This window comes from Artibeus jamaicensis, unplaced genomic scaffold, assembly GCF_021234435.1.
Source record: "Artibeus jamaicensis isolate MK-2021 breed Jamaican fruit bat unplaced genomic scaffold, CSHL_Jam_final contig_497, whole genome shotgun sequence".
NCBI lineage: Eukaryota > Metazoa > Chordata > Mammalia > Chiroptera > Phyllostomidae > Artibeus > Artibeus jamaicensis.
Genome location: NW_026521863.1, coordinates 10,355,253 through 10,375,789, shown reverse-complemented (window position 1 = coordinate 10,375,789; position 20,537 = coordinate 10,355,253). Strand labels below are relative to the sequence as shown.

Genomic DNA, 20,537 nt, shown 5'->3' with positions numbered 1-20,537 from the left:
GTTTGCTCCCTTTTTCTTAAACTGAAAAGCGGAAACAATAATATTACCACAAATCTCAAAGGAACATTTTTTGCATTAAATACTTAAAATACTTAAAATCATAAAGCCATATTAAAGCCAGCTGTTTCGTGAGAATTAAGCCTTGTTTAATGGGTATTGAGGGAATAAATTCTAACATCACAGGGGAAGCTTCCAACTCCACATTTAGTATGCATGGTATTCAGAGATTAAAAAACAGATCGTTTCAAGGCAGTCCTACTACACTGACCATAAAGTTGTCTTTCAAAGCCCTTAACAAATCACACTGCCATTAAGTGACTTTGATGGCTTTTGACTGAGGCTGAGCATAATCTCAGTGATGCTAGCATGGTCTTCAGGAAACTGTATTATGTTGAAGAAGAAAAAGAGGTTTCACTATAATAGAAATCAGTATAATAAATAGGTCAGGTTGGACAGGAAGTAAACTCATGATGGATCACTTTTCTGTAATCATGAGAATATGAACATCAGCATGTGTAACCAGAATGGTTCTCTTCTCTGGTTTCAAAAAGCAGTATGGGTGAGTTGTTATTAGACCTCAGGAAATTAATTTTTCTTTCATTTTACTAGGAAATCTTTGGGGGTGGGGAAAAGAAGATATGAGGTATAGAAGTTACTTTCAGATTCTCTTGTTTAAATATATATAGAAAAACAGGCGGTTCTCTGGGAAAAGCTAATTTGGTCGGTAACTTGAGAAGAACAAATAAAGTCATTATATACCTTCCTAAGAACTTAAAAAAAAAAAGGAGCAGTAACATTCACAATCCCTTACCAGATTTTCCACAAATTCCTCTTGTTAGGGTTATTTTCTACAGAATGAACATACTAAAAATGGAGAATAAAAACAATCCCAAGGCCATCCAGTGAATCAGTCAACCCAGGAAAAGAACTAAATGAATTCCCTGTCAGTAATCTATTAGCTAAAATCTGCTGCTCTAAGGATAACCACGTTCCAAACATTATTAGCTGACTTTGGACAAATGCCTAATCACTTCTGGGAACCAAAGCATTTTGCTGCTTTCATATAAATGGATCTCACTGAGTCCTCTGTGTCACAGGCTGGTCATCACAGCTAGTTAGTGGGCTTGGTCACAGTCCAGTTTGACTCAAAAGCTAAGCTGCTAACAGGGCTATGTTTTGCACATCCACGCCTGTGAGTTCAAGGGTAATGTAGTGTTTGGTGAGCTCAGACAGCCCTCATGCCCCAGACAAATTGTTCTTTGTCACACAACCATGATTTCCAGGTACCTGTCTGGATCCCTGCGGTCAGGATACTCACGTAGCCTCGGTAGCTGGTGTCCAGCTCTGGTCCTGTGGGAGTTTTGCTGCGAATGACATCTTCCGTTTGCTGCATCTGAAAGCGGCTGTCATCCAGGGCTTGGTCCAGTTGGCGGAGACGTGATTCTAAGGCACTGGGATCCCCTGTAGTGTCAACCATAAGACTTTTTACAAGCTTCACAAGCTTGACATTTAAGAAGTATAAGAAATTATTTCAGTTAAAGCTGTATAGAAAGAGTTCATATGTAGGTAATTACAAAGCAAGTTTAGTGCTAACGTGCTGATAGGTTAGAGATTTAAATGACCAGACCAATGAATGAGCTTGACTAAGAGTCCTAGGCAATTGCATATTGCAAAGGGGCTCTGCAGTGGATCCTAGCAGCGCTTGGGTCTGCTCCCTGTGACGGCTGATCCCCCGAAAAGTCTGCATGCTGTGAGCTGTGGGAGGCCTTTCTAAAACCTTCCCTGGTGTCTCCTGCTCCCCAATAACTGCCAAGTGGTTACTTCCCCTTTCCCTCTGCAGAAAACAGAAAAAGATACATCCTCTAATTTTTCTTTCTGCATCTCAGTAGGAGACAGTGCCACTCCTGTGCCAGGAGGCCACACCATTCACTTAGGGCATGACTTCAAGTTAACCAAGAAAAGACTAGCTCAGAATAGGTATTCCTGGAAATGCCAAACTAGCAAGGGCTTGCTTTTGTTTAAAACTTGAATCAAAACCAGGAGAAAGCTGAGATTTTATTACTAGCATTTCCCTCTAGGCTTGCTCTTACTCATAGTCCAGAACTCCTGGTTCACTCTCCTTTCAGAGATGAGACACCTTTTAGCAAAATTTTTTGCGTGCATGCAGGTATCCATGTGTCCATGTACACGCACGTGTGTGCACTATAGTCTTGGACTTGAACAAGAACGTTGATTAACAGAGTGAGGTTAGCACAGGGTGAAAGCCGAATGTATATTAGTAAGTCTTATGGATTTTTTAATTTAAAGAGTTCTTCTAAATACACCTGGAAGAGGCCTCTCACTGGGAATCACGCAGGCAGAGTCACCCTTCATTGGTGGTGCCTTGCTTCCTGTCCTCTTGCTTTCCTCCAAAACCCAAGTGGAAGTGAGTAACCCTGCAATTCACTATCGCATCACTGTGTTTGAACCCTACCCTCCACCCTCCTCTGAATTATTGACCCTGTGCTACATATGGTTTGCCTAGTGCAACGTTAAGCAAAATTGGTTTCCTTTGTCTTTCTTTAGTTTTTCTTGCTTCAGGAATCATTGTGTCCTGAAAGAAAAAGCTGGGACTTAAGATACCACGGGATAACCCTGGCTGGTGTGGCTCAGTGGATTGAGTGCAGGCCTGTGAACCAAATGATCGCAGTTCGATTCCCAGTCAGGGCACATGCCTGGGTTGCAGGCCAGTTCCCAGCAGGGGATGTGATGCATGAGAGGCAACCACACATTGATGTTTCTCTCCCTCTCTCCTTTCCTCCCACTCTAAAGATAAATAAATAAAATCTTTAAAAAAAGATACCGTGGAATACATTTTTCCTTTCAAATTATTTTACATGTGGCTAAAACTTATTAATTAAAATTTGTAGAGAGCTGAACATCTGGTCTTGCTCCTTGTCTAATATGTGACCCCTGAGGTGAGGAGGAGGAGCAGTAGGCCTGAGGTCACATGAGCAGGCTAGTGGATTCGGACCAGAGCCCTGAGCCCTGACTCTCTAGCCAGAGGGAGGTGGGTGACTCATCAAAGTAATCAAGTCAGAGCTGCTACAACGAACCAGGGCGATAAGGCACAAATGCTGAAGACTAGGGTTTCTGCTGTTAATGGACATCACACGTGTCTACTCAACAAGTTGGGAAGTTATCTCACTGCCCTTGATTATTCAAATTTCACTTTTGGTGTTGATCAAACTGAACAGTTGTTCTCTTTGGTTTGTTTTCTGTTTCCCTGGTACAGCAGCCAGGGAAGAAGGTTCTACCTTCACATGCCTGTGCCCCAGAGCCATGAGAGGGATGGGGGGCTGTGCTGAGAGGGGCTCATTACAGGCGAGGGAGGGAAGCTGGCTTTGGCTGGGCGTGCCTGCCAGAGCTGTTTCTGATGGCACTTTCTGTGGGTTTTACATAGGCCTCAGGACTCTCGGGGATCATTACATCTGCAAAGAGAGCACAGTCTAAGTTGACAGGTAAGTTCTGGAAATGCTGATTCCCTTGTGGCACAAAAGCATCTTGCCTAGGGAAAAGAAGGAAGTTAGTCATCGGCGACAAAGAGCTCCTGAGCACGCTCACCACAGTTTTCCTGGAGTGAATCGTGAGAAAGGCTCACATTCACAAAGAATGTTCAGGAGCCAGGCACTGTGTCAAATACTCATTTATCCTACTGGTCACATGGGAGTGTCATTCCTATGTCACCGATGAGAACACTTACGTCCAGAAAAATTAAGTTACTTATCCATGTTTCAACAGCCACGAAAGGACAAAAGGGACATGTCAAGCCAGATTCTAGAGCAGTGCTGAAAGAGGCCAATCATGGGAATGCGAGTCATGCATGGAGTTTCAAAGGCTGTAAAAGCCATGTTAAAAAAGTAATGTTGAAAGACAAATACCGTATGATCTCACCTTTAACAGGAAGCTAAACAACAAAACAAACAAGCAAGCAGAATAAAATCAAAGACACTGAAATAGAGAACAAGGGGACAGTGACCAGAGGGGAGAGGGAAGGGAATTTAAGGGGAAAAAAGGGGAGGGATTTGGAGGAACAAATAGGAAGGACACAGGGACGAGAACTAAGGGGGGTGGAAATGGGAGGGAGGTGGGGAGCATGGGGCGGGGGGGCTGGGATGGGAGAAATAGACAAAAAACTGCACTTGAAAAATAACTAAATAAAATTCTAAAAAAAGTATTGAGAAGTACTTGAAAATAATTTTAATACTTTATTTTACTAAACCAATCCTTCCAAATTATATGTGTAGTCAACCTATTAGTATTTAAGATTCTTCCTTTGTGTATGTCTTTGAAATTCATGGATTCACATAATGCACTGGAAAAAGCGAATGTCAACTGTAGTCAGGCAGCAGTGCTCAAGTCACACTGTGGCTGGTGGCTATGTAAGGAACAGTACTGCATTCGATGACAAATGCCTGACTACAAGACTACAGGATAAAGACGAGAGAGAAGGGAGAGAAATCACATCTTTCACCCAGATGCCCCAGCCAGAAAATCGCCTCAACCCCAAGTCTATTAATCATCGGTAATGGAGGGGACTTCCTATGCTTTGCCAGGGCCCTTTCATTCTCATCGGTTCCAGTGCTGCTTCCTCAGGTCAGGCCACCATCCCATCTCTGTCCTGGAATATAAAGCGTTTCCATTGTCCATCGCTCCCTCCCAGTGCACTCCCCCAAATACAGTTATGAAGTCAGGTTCTTTGCAAATACGCATCTGATCACTTCATCTTCCTCCTTGGGGCCCTGCTGTGGCTCCCACTGCCTTCAGGGCAAAAGCCAGACTCCTGTGCATGTGAGAAGACTGCTTCCTGCACCAGGTCTTGGTTTGCCTTCCCACCTCGTCTTTGTCCACCCCATGCTCCCTGATCCTTAGCCTTGTTACTGTGGACAGACTTCAGGTGACTAAAAGCACTGTGGCTGGTCCTAAGGCTGGGATGGGCGTCCTCCCCTTCTCCCTCTGAACATTGCTGCATCCCCCCGACCAGCTCCTACTCATCCAGGCCTCAGGTCTAGAGTGCCTTCCCTGAAGCTGCTCCTCACAGCTCCGGGTTAGCTGCCCCTTGGCTGTGCCCTGTACCTCCCTGTGCAGGTTGCTGTCCCAGTGCAAACATGTCTTGAGTGTAAGGAAAGGAACTGTGTGTTCCCAGTGCTTGGCAAAACACTTGTCACATAGTAAGACCTTAAGTATCTGTGGGGTAAATCAGTGGCCATGCCAACTTCCGTACTTCATTATCCCATGAATATAAATGTTCCCCTATGTACAATTTTTCCTGAGGAGAAAAAGCAAAAGATGATTCTGCTGAGCTTACATGTTTCCAGTGCAACATCCACGCCCTTTTGTTTCTTTTCACATCGAAATATAGGAAGAACTCTTTCCTACCTGATAAGCCAACGGCTCCCCTGTGGTAGAAATCTTTGTCTTCTTGACCCTCTTCATCCTCAGAGGTCAGAGTTCTGGACACGGCAGACTCCAGGTCACGACTGAGGTCGTAGTCATGGTCCCACTCCAGGGGGATGGAGTCCACGCTGGCAGGGGTGTCCCGTCCCGACCGCTCGCTCCGCAGGGGCTGGGCGAGTGAGAGGGAGTGGTTGGAGGAAGGCTGCGGGGACAGCGCACTGTCCGCAGAGGTGTCGTGCCAGTGGAGGTCCGACAGCGCTGCGGAGTCATCCAGCTGCAGCTCCCGGTCAGAGAGGTCATGTTCATCATCGGGCAGCTGGAAATGCAGTCAAGCCAACTCCGTTACTGCAGCAGTCGGACGGGCCTAACCACCGCCGGTTCCGCCTCTCACCGAATCTCAGAGGGCAAAGCCCAGCTGGGACTCATTCCTGCCTCAGAGGGGACAACTCTAAACTTCTCATGGTCAAGTCAGTAAGTCTTATGATGACCCACGGACATGGACAACAGGGTGGGGACTGACTGTGGGAGTGGGGGGTGGGCTGGGTGGAAGAGGGCAAAGGGGAGAAAATTGGGACAACTGTAGTAGAATAAGACTTATAAAATCAAGGAAACAGAAATATGTAACAAAGATAATTCTAGGAGGAAAAGCAAACAATAAAAGATGGAAACCGCAGCAGAAGAACAACAAAGAATCTTGTGATCGCTTTTAAAAGCACCTTATAAATCAATGTGACAAAGCCTCAGTTGTATCACTGCTGAAGTGGAAATGATATTAAAACCAACGTCAAAGAATTGGTGTGACCGTAAATAAGAGAATGTAAATAAAGGCAGCCTAGTACTGTGCCCGCCATACAACATGTACACAATGGCACACGTCAGGAACAGAGGCAAATGACTAACAAAACCTTAGCTTGTCCTTTTTAAACTTCTACCCCAGGTACAAAATACGCTCTAATACAGAGTGCTCCAAAATATTCCAACAGTAAAATCTCAACTTTTGAGATGTGATTATGGCAGCAATTCAACAAACAGAAGAGGAAAAAAGTCAATAAAACAACCTCATCCACTGAGCAACTATTTACATTGTTCCCTTCTATCTCCTTGCTTCTTCTAGAAGCTTATCTTCCTTAGAAGATACGTGCCAAGTACTTTTTCAAGCTCTCTTTCTATCTAGCCTCACTTCATACCCCAAACAAACCCTTTCTACATGGTAGGTACTGTTATTAAACCAGTTTTACAGTTGAAGAAACTGAGGCAAGGTATGCGCAGTGACTTGTCGAAGGTTACGGAGCCAACACATGTCAGAGCTGGAACTGGAACCCGGGCACTCTGCATCCAGTGTCTGGGCTCTGAGCCACGTGCTACCTGACCCCACATAAGTTACTCTCTTTAGCTTTCACGTCAGTGGCAAGACGGCGTTACATACCGGCAGGCGGATCAGCTTCTTGTGGTATCTTTCCACACGCCCGAAGACCTCCTGACAGTAGCGCCGGAGCTCGTCCAGCTCCTCCTCGATAAGCGCCGCGTCCAACGGCTCGCTCTTTTCAATCAGCTGTTCTCCTTGGGCGATTATCTGCTCGATCTTGCTGTGGTTCAACGAGATTTCCTGCTGGAAGGCCTGGGGAGCACATGCCTTGTGTGATTTTTATTGCTCACATTGACACTACATAATTATAAGATACATATTTAAGAAAAACCATGTAGGGGATATTGAATTCCCTGTATATAATTGACAAGCCAAGAGGATACTATGAAGTAGTAACTTTATAAAGTAAAACACAAACAATTTAAATTAGAACATGAGCTGCAAATGGAACCGTTAGAATTTCATGACCAGAAAAGGTGCCTCTGGCTAATAAAATCTATTACCATGGACAAGGTGAGCAGAGAATCACAGGAAAAAACATTCAAACCCAGCGTGAAGCTGATAGCACTGGTTGTCCCTGATAAAAATCAGCTGTAATCATTACAGTGCCACTAAAATAAATAAAGTACTTTAGAGAAATATACTACATATTTTAATTTTAGATTTCTTGATTGTACATCATCCATAACTCAGAGAAAGCAGGCAAATGACAGTTTCACAAATTCTTCTCGGATGACTTTTCGTGTTTCAGGACATAAGCAGGAAAGATTAAGATGATTTAAAAAATAAGGAGTTCTGGAAGATCATAGACTCATTCCACCTGGTTCAAAAGAGTTAAGCTACTTGGGACAAGTTTCAGGCGATACACTTTAATTCACAAGAATAAACCTTGGAATAGTCAAAACTGTCCAATAATGAAAAAAGACCGTGAGGGGAGAAGAGAGGTGCTAATAAGTTCTATGACTCTGCCAGAGTCCAAAAACATAAAAAACCAAAGACTCAACTATCACTTGGAAGAAATTTCCTGCCAAAGGTTTCAAATATCGATTTGTCGTAAAACGACTTGGGAGAGTCAGGGTGGAAGGAATGGCGAGGGGTTGGGCAGAATACAGAGTTAACTATTTTATGATTTTTTCATCCTGGTAATATGTGATTAAAGGTAATTTCTTGTTTTATTATAAAGACCTAAGGTTATGGGCATTACGATTATGCCTTCTTAATCTGTTTAACTATCTCAGAAAGAAATTTCATAATGTGCTTTGGAAATTGTTCAAATTGTTCGATACACTTCCTTTTAGAGAACCCTTCCATCTAATGCACGATGTCCCTCCTATTTACTTTTTAACCTGCCACTGTGGTTAAATCATATGGTGAAGTGCACAGTTCGAAACTCCCAAAGAGCCCTTCAATAAAGGGTTGGATAAAGGATACACTGGAATGCTACCCAGTCATAAAAAAGTGGAACCCTGCCTTTGTGACAACACGGATGGACCTTGAGAATATCATGCTAAGTGCAATGAAGTCAGACAGAAAAAGTCAAGAACCATATGATTTTACTAGTATGTGGGATATAGAACTGAAAGTAACAAATAAACGAACAGGACAAACAAAAACTCATCAACACAGACAACAGTTTGGTGGTTACCAGAGGGGAGGAGCTTGGGAGGGTGTACTAAAGGGTAAAAGGAATCAAATATGTGGTGATGGAAGATGATCTGACTCTGGGTAGTGGGCACACAGTGTAACATGAAGATTAGGTACCACAGAAATGTATACTGAAACCTCTATAATCTTATTAACTTATGTCACCCTAATAAATTTTTTTAAACTTTAAAAAGGTTATTTTCTCCTTCACCAAAAGATCTACAGATCCCTTCCTTTTTAGACTTTTTTTTCACACCAATAACTTGAAGAATCACTAATCTATTACCTTGAGTTGCTTTATTTTAGCTTGAACGTCACACTCAGAAAAGTGCTCAATATTAGTGAGCTGTAAATCCATCTCTGTCAGCCACACCAGAATGCTGTCCCGTGCTGTCTCAAACTCCTCCCGCTGGCCAATGAAATGCTGGGTGTGGAAAGAAAGTAATAATTAAAAAGCCCACCTACTGAGATGGCACCGCCAGTTCCAGTGGTCTTCTGGGAAGTCATTTTCTCAACGAGCAATGAGAACCCTGCCATCCTTTACCATATACGTTAGCCCTGGATCCCCCTCTTGCCATCCCAATCTTACAAAATCACTGAGCTTGTATCTTAATATTGTGTTCAAATGGCCCAATCCTGTCCTCCGGGTCTCTAAGCTACAGAGGAGGCATCGTGCAGACCTTGAGTCTGCGCAGGATGGAGGCGACGCGCTTCTGCAGGTTGTCCCATCTCTGGTTGCCTTCATGGACCATCTGCTTCAGGCGACAGCCGGAGTCAGTGCGGTTCTCCCGGGCCAGTCGGCGGTACTGCTTGTTGATCAGTTCCAGCTGGGTCAGGGTCTCGTGAACCTGTCGCTGGAATGCCTAAGACCACAGAGAAGGGTATGAGTGAGGGAGACCCTTAATAGCTTTCAGTAAGGGTGTCTGGGCTCCAGACTGCAATGTCAGGGGGAAAGGGAAGTAGGGAAGTCACGCTGTCACAGACAAGCAAAGGACAATCTCTGATGAGCATGTAGTTCTCCCTGTTAAAGGTAAGTAATGAAATCAGAGTGGCTTAAGGAGAGGTAGCAGATCAAACAAAAATATAAAAGAGAATGTTAAATACTAATACATATACATATGTATATACACAAATACATGTACATACATAATATATACTTATACACAGGGCATTTATATATATGCATATAAAATACAGCTTTTAAGATAATTAAGTCAGAAAATATTTGTCCCATAAAAATTTATTACAAAAATATTTATGTATGCTAAAATGAGTTTGAAATGTTCAAAATTCCCAATGTCAATACTGAGAAAAGATGTCTGAAAAAAAAACTGTCTCTTTCTTTGTAAAATATGTAATTTCCCCAAAATCCAGAAACTGCCTCAATTTTGGTATCCATTAAAAAATTAAAACTACCTCTTACAGAAGGTCCTTTAAGTGCAAGCTCTTATGAACTCTTAAGAAAAGCAGTTCAGTAAAACAAAAGTAACTTTACATAGAAAAAAGTTTGCACCAAGCTGTATTTCTTTTTGTTGCTCCCATGAGTGATTCAGTTTTAGAAAACATCTTAGAGCTCATATGGCACCTTTCGTGGTAGTGTTTATTCACTTCTGAAGTTACCATATCCATAGTTTAGAGCTTTTGAAGGTAAAATACTCCTTCTTATTTCTCTCTACAGTCAAGTATAGGCCTAGACTAAGAATTGTTCAGCCAAAATAAAAATGAGAACTTTTTTTCTAGACTCAAGTGTATGACTTATGATGATTTCCATCCTGGCCTTCGACAGAACGTTGTATTACTGTTTGGACCGAACGCATCTGAAGCCCCAAGTGCAGCTTCCTGTGGCTCATCACACTGTTCACATGCTGCTACATTCCTGCCTCTGCAATGGTGTTGCTTCTGAGGATTGCTGACAGAGCCTTCATCCTAGTAAAGTAAACCTTCTTTTCTGTAAAACTCTAACTTATTGCTCCAGAAAAGAAAGTTCCAAGAAAAGTTTGGCTTTTTGCCATTACTGGAGGTCACAGACTATGTTTTTGCAATGGAGTGCTGGCAGGCACCATGGGTGGGTGCCCAGCACACCCAGATCCGTCCCAGATATTCATGCTGATGAACAGGCAGCGGCTTTCCTCAAGCAGAATTTTGTTCTTGAGATTTTTTTTTTGGTCTCATAAGAAAATTAGCTACAAGATAAATGATAAAAATCATTCATTACAGGAGGTAATGCTATGATTATCTTTTGCCATAACATCTGAGAGCCCAAAACAGCATCAAAAAGGACCTTATATAATCTGCTTTGTAGGATAAGCCAATCAGAGAAGGCTTTAACCTTTCCAAGGATGTACATACTAAAATGCAACACAGGAACACGTCACAGCATTGGTTCACATGGTGACCTGTCATTTATACAAAGCTACTGTGGCGTTTTCCTAGAAGTTTTCTAGGGAGAAACCTTGTAGATAGGAAACCACATTTTCTCTCTGGAATTTAAGGGTATAGTTACATAAAAATACAAATTCAGATGTCAGAATAATTTTGTGTCAGAACTTATTTATTTCACACAGTATTGAAACATTTTTATAAGTTCATATAGCTGCTCATCCCTGACTCGTAGATTTTAAACCTCACTAGAACCACCAGACTTCATGTTTATGATCACAGGCCTCAATAAATGTTGCCAGGTAAACATGGTTGCAGGTGGACTCGGTTTGATTTTTATTCTTATTTTGGAACCTCTCAGGGAGCTTGGGGCAGAACTGGTAACTGAGAACAATCGGGTAGGACACACATCAGAACCGTTTGCTGTCAGTGTGTGTGAGTACACACATCTGCCTATCTGTAAGAAATGATGGGAAAAGAAACTTCAGATTAAAACATGGTTGACTTCATGCTATGTCAGGTCCTCTGTGAAAATGAGAGGCAGCCAAGAAGTTGAGTTTTCTCATAGCACAGTGATGGAGCGGACTCAGGGGCAAACCATCCAGGAACAGAAGCAGTTATTGAGTGATTCTTGTCTTTGTGAGTACGATTGGACTGAAGCTATTTTTGTCTCTACGAAATTGAAAAGTCTTCATGATTCAAGAATACATGTAATTATAAATGTATCTGCATTTATAATTAGAAATGGCTTATGATTAAAGTGTTTTAGGCAATCTAGAGCCAACTTTATTTTATTGCTGATTTTTAAAATATACATTTATGGTCCAATTAGGTAAAAAATAAATGAAGGAAATACATTTGAAAGACAGATTTTTATAGTATGGAAAACCATCATTTTTTTTATTATTTATTGATTTGCACCTTCACCTGAAGACATGTTTCCATTGGTTTTTAGAGAGGAAGGGGGAGGGGGAGGGAGAGAGAAACACTGATGGGAGAGAGAAATATCAATTGTTTCCTCCTGGGATCCAACCTGCAACCCAGGCATGTGCTCTGACTAGGGATAGAACCAGTGACCCTTCAAAGCCACACAGCCAGGGAGAAAACCACATAGTTTAATTGTAAATAGTTGATTGTGAAGAATCGTGAAATACAAAGAATACCAAGATCTTTGGTGGGGGGGGATCACGATTTTTATTTTCTAACAGAACTCTTCATTATTTTGTACTGTATTTGCAATTCTCGATAATCTTAAAAGAAACCCCCCCCTTTCCTGCTTCTCTGCCTCCCTGTGAGGTAACAATAAAGATGACTACAAAGTCATCCCCCAGCTGTCTGAACAAAAAATGTGTGGGTGAGTATTTTATGTCTTGGGACACCAACTACCAGCTGGCTACTCTCACAGCAAATTAAGGACTAAAGATCTGGAATGATAAATCACCTCGAATTTCTTCAGTTCTTCCTTGGCAACCGTATAGAGCACCACAGAAGAGCTGGGGAAAGCAGCTATCTTTTCGGAAATCTTGAGCCAATCTTCAAAACGCGAATAGTCATCCAGAAACTTCTGCCACAGTTGCCATGTCTCTTCAATTCTGACACAGAAAACGAGAGGACAGAATCAGGTTGTCAGAGGCAGTCTATGCCCCAGAGCCCGGCCCAGGACTAAGAATGCCCAAACCAGAAACTGCTGTGCTAGACACTGCCTGTGCCTTGAGCCAAATTGGACTGGAGTGAAAAGGAGACAACTGTTGGAGCTGAAATGAAACAGCTGTTTTCTTTTCCTTTTTTTTTTTTTTTATACACATCCTGCACTCTGGATTTGGAACTAGTCAAATTGATTGTTACATGCACATAATGTGAACTCGCTTAGTTTAGAAGGGCAACACGGTGTGTGCAGCGCACACGCATGCCAAGGCTCTACTGAAGCAACACAAGGTCTGAAAATCCATTAAAGTCCAATGTCAAACTCACCCTCGTCAAAATCGATCTACGACAGCAAGATAAATATTAAGCTTTCAGGAGTTCCCCAGAGAGCAAAAAGATGATATGCCTTAAATTATTATGATAATTTTCTAACATACTATATTTTACTGCCTTGCATTTCAAAGGGCTTACAGATAAGCCCTTTGTTTTATTATTTAATTTTTAACATGAGAATGTTATTTTTCTTTCTTTTTTAAAATCCTTTCCCAAGGACATGTCTATTGATTTTAGAGAGAGGGGAAGGAAGGGAGAAAGAGGGAGAGAAACATATATGTGAGAGAGAAACATCAATTGATTGCCTTTCATACACGTACAAGCCCCAACCTGGGACCAAACCCACAACTCAGGTATGTGCCCTGACAGGGAAACCAACTGTGACCTTTTGGTTTATGGGGCAACTCTTCAACCAACCGAGCCACACAAGCCAGGATAAGAATGTTATTTTTTCAACCAATGATTCTGTAGCATCGTATATACTCAGCAGAGGCATATTTTTCTGAATTATATTTAACAGTTAGGTCAGACATAACTTGGCTTATCATATTTATATATTACTTTTATATGGTCATATTATCTTTATATCTACTTATTTTTCCAACTAAATGTAGACAACAACAAGCTTGGAAAGCCAAGGCCATTTTTGGACATTTCAACCAAAGGGAAATAGTGAACAATGGCTGCTCTGGGTCAATTTCTTTTTCCTTTTTGGCCCTCCCTCTTTCCCAGTGGTTTGAATGCCCCAGCTTACTTGAGTCTCCTTTCCATGGACATAGCACAGATGTTCCTCCATCGCCGGTCCAGGTTCCGTGTAGCCTGCTGGATGGAGTCACACTCTGCGTCCGTGGCGCAAGCGTCACAGTCATGCAGCAGGACCTCGCACAGGTTGAGGACGGAGGCCACACCCGTGCTGTGTTTCTCTATGTCCCTCTGAAGCTCCTGCAGGGAACGAGACATGGCTTCACTGAAAGCCTTACATGCAGATGGGAGAACGTGTCCCAGCATCCGTCGGCTGACGAATGGTTAGGTCAAACCTTGACAAGTATTTCCTTTCCTTCAATACCTGAAGTGTCATCAGCTTCATTTATGAAATACAGTGAGCTCAAAAGTATGGGAAAATTATTCTGGAAATATTCCAGCTATGTGAGCAATACAAAACCACAAACCGAACAAATGAAATAGACTACTTCAAGTATATTTCATACTTAAGAATAAAATGAGCTTCTTTAGTGATTAAAAAAACGAATCTTGCCCCAGACTGTACTTCACAAATATATCATTCTCATTCCAATCCATCGATTAAAGGAATACATGTGTTCCTATTAAGAGCTGGCACTCAGGAACTAGGATTTGATCTCTAAAGACCTGCAAATTGTTTTAGGCAGTTAATTCCACCATTGCTAAAAGGCACCATGAGTTTAAAAGACCTAGGTTCTTTACCATGTATGACGAAATCATCATTACCATCAGCAACTTCCTCAGTGAGCAATTTTATTTTATTTATTTATATATATATATATATATACACACGTATATATATATTATATACAAACTATATACATATATACCTTATCCTTACCTGAGAACATTTTTTCCATTGCTCTTTAGAGAGAGAGGAAGGAGGTAGTGGAGAAAAAAATATTGATGTAAGGGAAAAACATCAATTGTTTGCCTCATGTAGGCTCCCTGACCAGCAATCGGACCCTCAGCCGAGGTATATGCCCTGACCAGGAATTAAATCTGTGACCTTCCAGTGTACAGTTGGCTGGATGATGCCCCAGCCAACTGAGCAACCTGGCCAGGGCTCAGTGAGCAATTTCAAATGTAGAAAATAGGTTATAATAATAAACAAGGCACTGAATTTCTCCAGAGTTCTACCATGTAAAATCTTTATATTGACTGCAAAGAATGTAAGTGTAAAACATAACATTTTTTTCTATTGAGCTTTTAACTCAATTTACTCAAGATATTTCATCATTAAAAGTGAGGCTTACCAGTGCCATTTCTTTTGCCTGACCTATTTATTCAGGTCCTTAATATATTTTCCTTTTCTTTGATACAGCTCTAGAATATGCCTAGCATTTCTCTTGTTCTAATGATAATTCCCCAACTTACTCGGATAGCTGGAATTTATATTCTCATGTGCATATTCTTCATCCCTTTTTCCTCCTTAACACTATGTTCCAATCAATGCCTTTTATACAAATGTTAGCTTCTTATTAAGTGTAATAACAGTGCCTCTGATTAATTATTAGAGATTTTATAAACTAGACACAGGAGATAAATTCTACTAAAAATATTTTTATATCACTACACAGGCCTTTCAGAACTCTTGCATAACTTCTTTCAGTTAGTGAAAGTTATCACAGAAATTGCTGATCTAAAAAATATAAAATAAAATATTACAAAAATTAAACTTGATATGTGCTCAAAGATAAAGATAGAGATTTCTGAGAATGTGATATCCAAGTAAATTGCATTTCTTAAAGTGTAGCATGGATAAGAATATGCATTTGGGAGAAGTATTCAGTACATGAACACAATGTATTCATTTAAAGAAGTTACAGCATGTTGATTTAATTTTTCCCAACTACTTAAAAGGTTTTTTTACAGCTTTAGTGCAACACAATTGACATACTACACTGTGTAAATTTAAAGTGTACAATGTGATGATTTGATGTATGACTATTTATGAAGTGATACTGTAGTAAATTTAGTTAACATCCATTACCCCACAGTTCAAATTTGTGTGTTGAGAACTTTTAAGATCTACTCTCTTAGCAACTTTCAAATGTATGACATAGCATTGTTAACTATAATCACCATGCTATAAATTACATCTCCAGAACTTATTTTTCTTATAGTGGGAAATTTGTACCCTTTGACTACCTTCATGCAACCCCTGACCCCACCTCCCACCCCCACTTCTGGCAGCTACTAATCTACTCTGTTTCTATGAGTTTAGTTTTTTTTTTTTAGATTTGACATATAAGGTAATATAACATTATTATTTCTCTGTCTGACTTGTTTTACTTAGCACAATGACCTCAAGTTCATCCATGTGGTCCATTGGTCCAAGTTCATCCATTCATTCATTCCAGTATTTTCTTCTTATTATGAGTGAATAATATTCCATTGTGTGTGTGTGTGTGTGTGTGTTATAAATATAAAAACAAAAACCTCCCAATAAAAAAATGTCCAGCACCAGATGGCTTTACCATCTGGTTTATCCATTTATCCATTTTGTTTACCCATTTATCCATTGATGGATACTTAGTTTGTTTCCATGTATTCACTGTTGTAAATAAAACTGCAGTGAACTTGGGGTTGAAAATACCTCTTCAGGATAGTGATTTCATTTTCTTGGATACATACTTAGAAGTGCAACTGCTGGATCATACAACAATTCTAGCTTTAACTTTTTGAGGAACCTCAATAATATTTTCTATAGTGGACACACCCCTTTACATTCCAGCAACAGAGCACAAGGGTTCCCCCTTCTCCACATCTTTGCCAGTAGTTACTATCTCTTGTCTTTTTAATCACCATTCTGACAAGGAATATCCTATTGTAGTTTTGGTTTGTATTTCCATGATAATTAGTGATACTGAGCATCTTTCCATGTACCTGTTGACCACTTGAATATCTTTTTTGGAAAAATGTCTATTCAGGCAGGTCCTTTGACCATTTTAGTTGGATTATTATTATTATTAGCTGATAAGTTTTTAATATATGTTGTATATTAACCTCTTATCAGATATGTGGTTTGCAAATATTTTCTTCCATTCCATATGTTGCCTTTTCAACTGTTTGATCATTATTTTTACTGTGCAGCTTTTTTGTTGTTTGATTTAGTTCTACTTTTGTTTTTGTTGGTTTTATTTTGATGTCATATCAAAAAAAATCATTGCCAAGGTCAATGTCAAGTAGCTTTCCTCCTATGTTTTCATCTACTTTTATGGTTTCAGGTTTTACATTTAGGGCTTTACTCCATTAAAGTTAATTTTTGTGTGTGGCGTAAGCTAGGTGTCTAGTTCCATTCTTTTCAATGTAAATATCCAGTTCACCCAACATTTTTGAAGAGATTATTCTTTCCACATTGAGTATCCTTGGCTCCCTTATTAAGCATTAGTTGACTGTATATGCATAGGTTTATTTCTGGGCTTGATTTTGTTCCAGTCGTCTACATGTCTGTGTGTAGGCCAATACCATACTGTGTTGATTATGATAGCTTTGCAATGCAGTTTAAAATCAGGCTTTGCTCTCCTATCTCAAGACTGCTTTGGTTGTTTGGAGTCTTTTGTGGTTCTATATAAATTTTAGGATTATTTGTGTAAAAAGTGCTATTGAGATCTTGCTAAGAACTGCATCGAATCTATAGATGGTTTTGGTTATATGCACATTTGAATAATATTAACTCTTCCAATTTGTGAATATGGGGCCTCTTTCCATTTCAATGTCCTTCATCAATAGTTTTAAATGCACAGCTTCTTTACTACCTTGGTTAAATTTTCCTAAGTATTTTATTGCTTTTGATGCTATTGTAAAAAAGATTTTTTTCAGATAATTCATTATTAGTGTATAGAAATGTAACTGACTTTCATATGTTGAATTTGTATCCTACAACTTTACTGAATTTGTTTATTAGCTGTAAGTTTTTTGATGGAATCTTTAAGAGTTTATATATATGAGATCATGTCATCTGCAGACAGAGACAATTCCATATCTTCTCTTCTGGTTTGGACACCACTTACTTCTTTTTGTTGCTTGATTGCTCTGGATAGAACTTTCAGTGAATAGGATTGGTGAGAGTGAGTACCTTTGTCTGCTTACTTCTGATCTTAGAGGAAAAACTTTAATTTTGTCAAATGCTTTTTCTGCATTTATTGAGATGATTAAATGATTTTTATCTTTCATTCTAGTAATGTGATGTATCACATTTGTTGATTTGATATGTTGAACCATTCTTGCATTCCAGGAATGAATCCGACTTGATCATGGTGTATGATCCTATTAATGTGATGTTGAATATAGTTTGCTAGTACTTTCTTGAGAATTTTTACATTTGTATTAATTGGGGACATTACCCTATAGTTTCCTTGTGGTGTACTCACCTGCCTTTGGTATTAGGGTCATACTGGCCTTATAACATGAGTTTGAGAATGTTCCTTTCAATATGTTTGAAGAATGAGAAAAATCAGCTTTAAATGTTGGACAAATTTTACCTGTAAAACCATCTGGTACTGGAATATTTCATATTGGGAGGTTTTTGATTACTGATTCAGCTTCTGTATTCATTATTGATCTGTTCAGATATTCTATTTCTTCCTGATTCAGTCTTGGTAGGTTGTATGTTTTTGGGAGTTTATCCATTTCTTCTAAGTTGTCCAATTTGTTGGTGTATAATTTTTCACAGTAGTGTCTTATGATCCTTTGTATTTCTTATAGTGTCTCTACTTTCATTTATACTTTTTATTTATTTGGGCCCTCTGTCTTTTTTCTTGGTTAGTCTACTTTATAAAGGTTTGTCTATTTTGTTTAGCATTTCAGAGAACTGCTCAGTTTTATTAACCTTTTCTATTGCTCTCCTAATCTCCATTTCATTCATTTCTGCTCTAATCTTTATTATTTCCTTCCTTCTGTCAACTTTGGGCTTAGTTTTTTTCTTCTTTTCTAGTTCCTTAAGGTGTAAAGTTTGGTTGTTTATTTGAAATCTTTATCTTAATGTAGGCATTTATCAGTATAAATTTCCCTCTTAGAACTGCTTTTGTTGTATCCTTCAGATTTTGGTATATTGTGTTTTATTTTTTGTTTATCTCAAGATATTTTTACTTCCCTTTGGTTTCCTCTTCGATCCATTTATTTTTCAGGTGTATGTTGTTTAATTTCCACATATTTGTAAATTTTCTGACTTTCTTCCTGTTATTGATATTTAGTTTCTTAATATTGTGGTTGGAAAAAATACTTGATATAATTTTTATGTTTTTGAATTTGTTGAGACTTGTTCTCTAGCCTAACATATAACACATCCTGAAAAACCTTCCATGTTCTGAGTGGGGCAGGTATTGCAGCTGTTGGGCTCTGCAATTGCTCCTAGTTGGGTGGGTCTCATGTTGCGCTCTCAGACCAGGTAACACTGCTGGTTAAATTCTGTGTTCCAGTGGGCACACGGACAGGGATTTGCAATTGGAATGGGCTTTAGGCTATGCTCTGTGATCATTCAGGGCTGCAGGCCGTGCCCTGGAGTTGGTGAGGCCACAGTCTGGGCTTTGCCATCAGGTAGGTCATAGGCTATGCAACCCTGTTGGGCAAGGTAGAAGGCCAGGCTCTCTCACCTGGAGATGCCTGCCATGTCTGACAGTGGGTAGGGCTAGAGACTGTTCAAGGGTCAAGTTGGGTTGATGTCCAGGCTTTTTAGTCAGGTGGGGCTGTGGGTTATGCTTGGTGCCTGGGCAGTCACTGGATGGGATATCTCCTTGGGCAAGGTTGCAGGCTGTACTCAGCAATCAGAGAAGGCCCTTGGCTGGATTCCACTGATGAGAGGGGTTATACTGGGCTCCTTGGCCTGCAGGGCTATCGACTGGAAGCTGAGGCTGCCTAAGGTCTCTATTCAGGGACCAGAAGCTATGATTAACAGCTGAGTAGGGCTGCTGGCTTGGCTCCCAGCCCTAGCAGGACTGTTGAATGGGCTCTGTGGCTGCCTGGGTTCTCTCGCCAGGCTCGCTGGTGTGACAGGATGAAAGCCATGCTCAGCTGTTGGGCAGGGCTGAGGAGTTGTTTCCCTGCTCAGACTGGGTGGTAGAAAGGGCACCAAAGGCCAGTATGGCCCTTTGTGCAGGCACTCAAATTAGGAAGAACTGTCAACTGAACTCCAAGGCCAACTGGGGCCACTGATTGGGCTCTACAGATAGGCAGAGATCTCTGCTTGGGCGCAGCTGCAAGCAGGAATGCAGTCTACCAAGATCTGAGTCCTGGTTGCTCTAAGTCCCACCCATCTTCTTTGTTCTGTCTGATCCTCGGTGGTCAAGCCCCCCAGATTCTTCTAGTGATCTCCATGAGGAGAGACCCAAGTGAGTCCCCTGGGAAACTTACAATATCTTACAATATAGACAAGGGAGCTGGATGTCCACCTTGGCCTTTTTCTTTCCTGCTGGAGAAACCACAGACTCCAGGAGCCCTGGTGGCGCAATGCTCTGGGTCTAGGGGGTGCTCTTAGTGCAATGCTGTGTGACTCTGGGGACGGATGATAAGGTCAGAGTGCAGCTACTCCTCTTACCCTTCTAACTGGATTCTCCAGGTCTCTGGCATCCAGGGTGGGTGCGTCAGCCACACCACCCGGTGCTGGGATTTTCACACTGGTATCTTGTCTATGGATAGGTGGTTGCTTGTCGGTCTTCTTGTGAGGGGGACGTAGGTCAGAAACAACCTACGTTGCCGTCTTGGTGACGTCACTCCTCTATATATGTGTGAATCTGTCTCAGAGGACAGGCTCGTGACAGAGGCCACTGTGGAACCAGTACTGGGGTGTGCAAAGCAGAACTGCAATGCATAGGTTGCTAGAGGCTCAGTGTGAATTAAAAATTGTAGAGGACCCAGCCATGGGGTGGGTGCACATTTTTATTTACCTCCAGGAGTCTGACCAAGTAAATACTGGAAAAAAGTCCCTTGGTGCTTCTGCTCAAACTTTTGTTAAAATCAATATAGAAAGTAAAGCTTAAGGGCTTTTATAATT

The 20,537-nt window shown here is 40.8% G+C and overlaps 1 protein-coding gene across 10 annotated transcripts in view; it reads right to left on the bottom strand.

The window, feature by feature from the left end:
• SYNE1 (spectrin repeat containing nuclear envelope protein 1) overlaps nucleotides 1-20,537 on the bottom strand; it is a 404,650-nt gene that overhangs the window by 18,105 nt on the left and 366,008 nt on the right. For 9 of the 10 annotated variants that reach the window (XM_053668739.1, XM_053668745.1, XM_053668738.1 and 6 more), the window contains 7 exons: nucleotides 13,557-13,744; nucleotides 12,267-12,417; nucleotides 9,127-9,309; nucleotides 8,733-8,870; nucleotides 6,863-7,054; nucleotides 5,419-5,752; nucleotides 1,319-1,461 (listed from right to left, as the gene is read on the bottom strand). In XM_053668739.1, the coding sequence (XP_053524714.1) occupies nucleotides 1,319-1,461; nucleotides 5,419-5,752; nucleotides 6,863-7,054; nucleotides 8,733-8,870; nucleotides 9,127-9,309; nucleotides 12,267-12,417; nucleotides 13,557-13,744 (1,329 nt within the window). The remainder of the gene's footprint in view (nucleotides 1-1,318; nucleotides 1,462-5,418; nucleotides 5,753-6,862; nucleotides 7,055-8,732; nucleotides 8,871-9,126; nucleotides 9,310-12,266; nucleotides 12,418-13,556; nucleotides 13,745-20,537) is intronic. The other variant, XM_053668743.1, reaches the window with a different exon arrangement.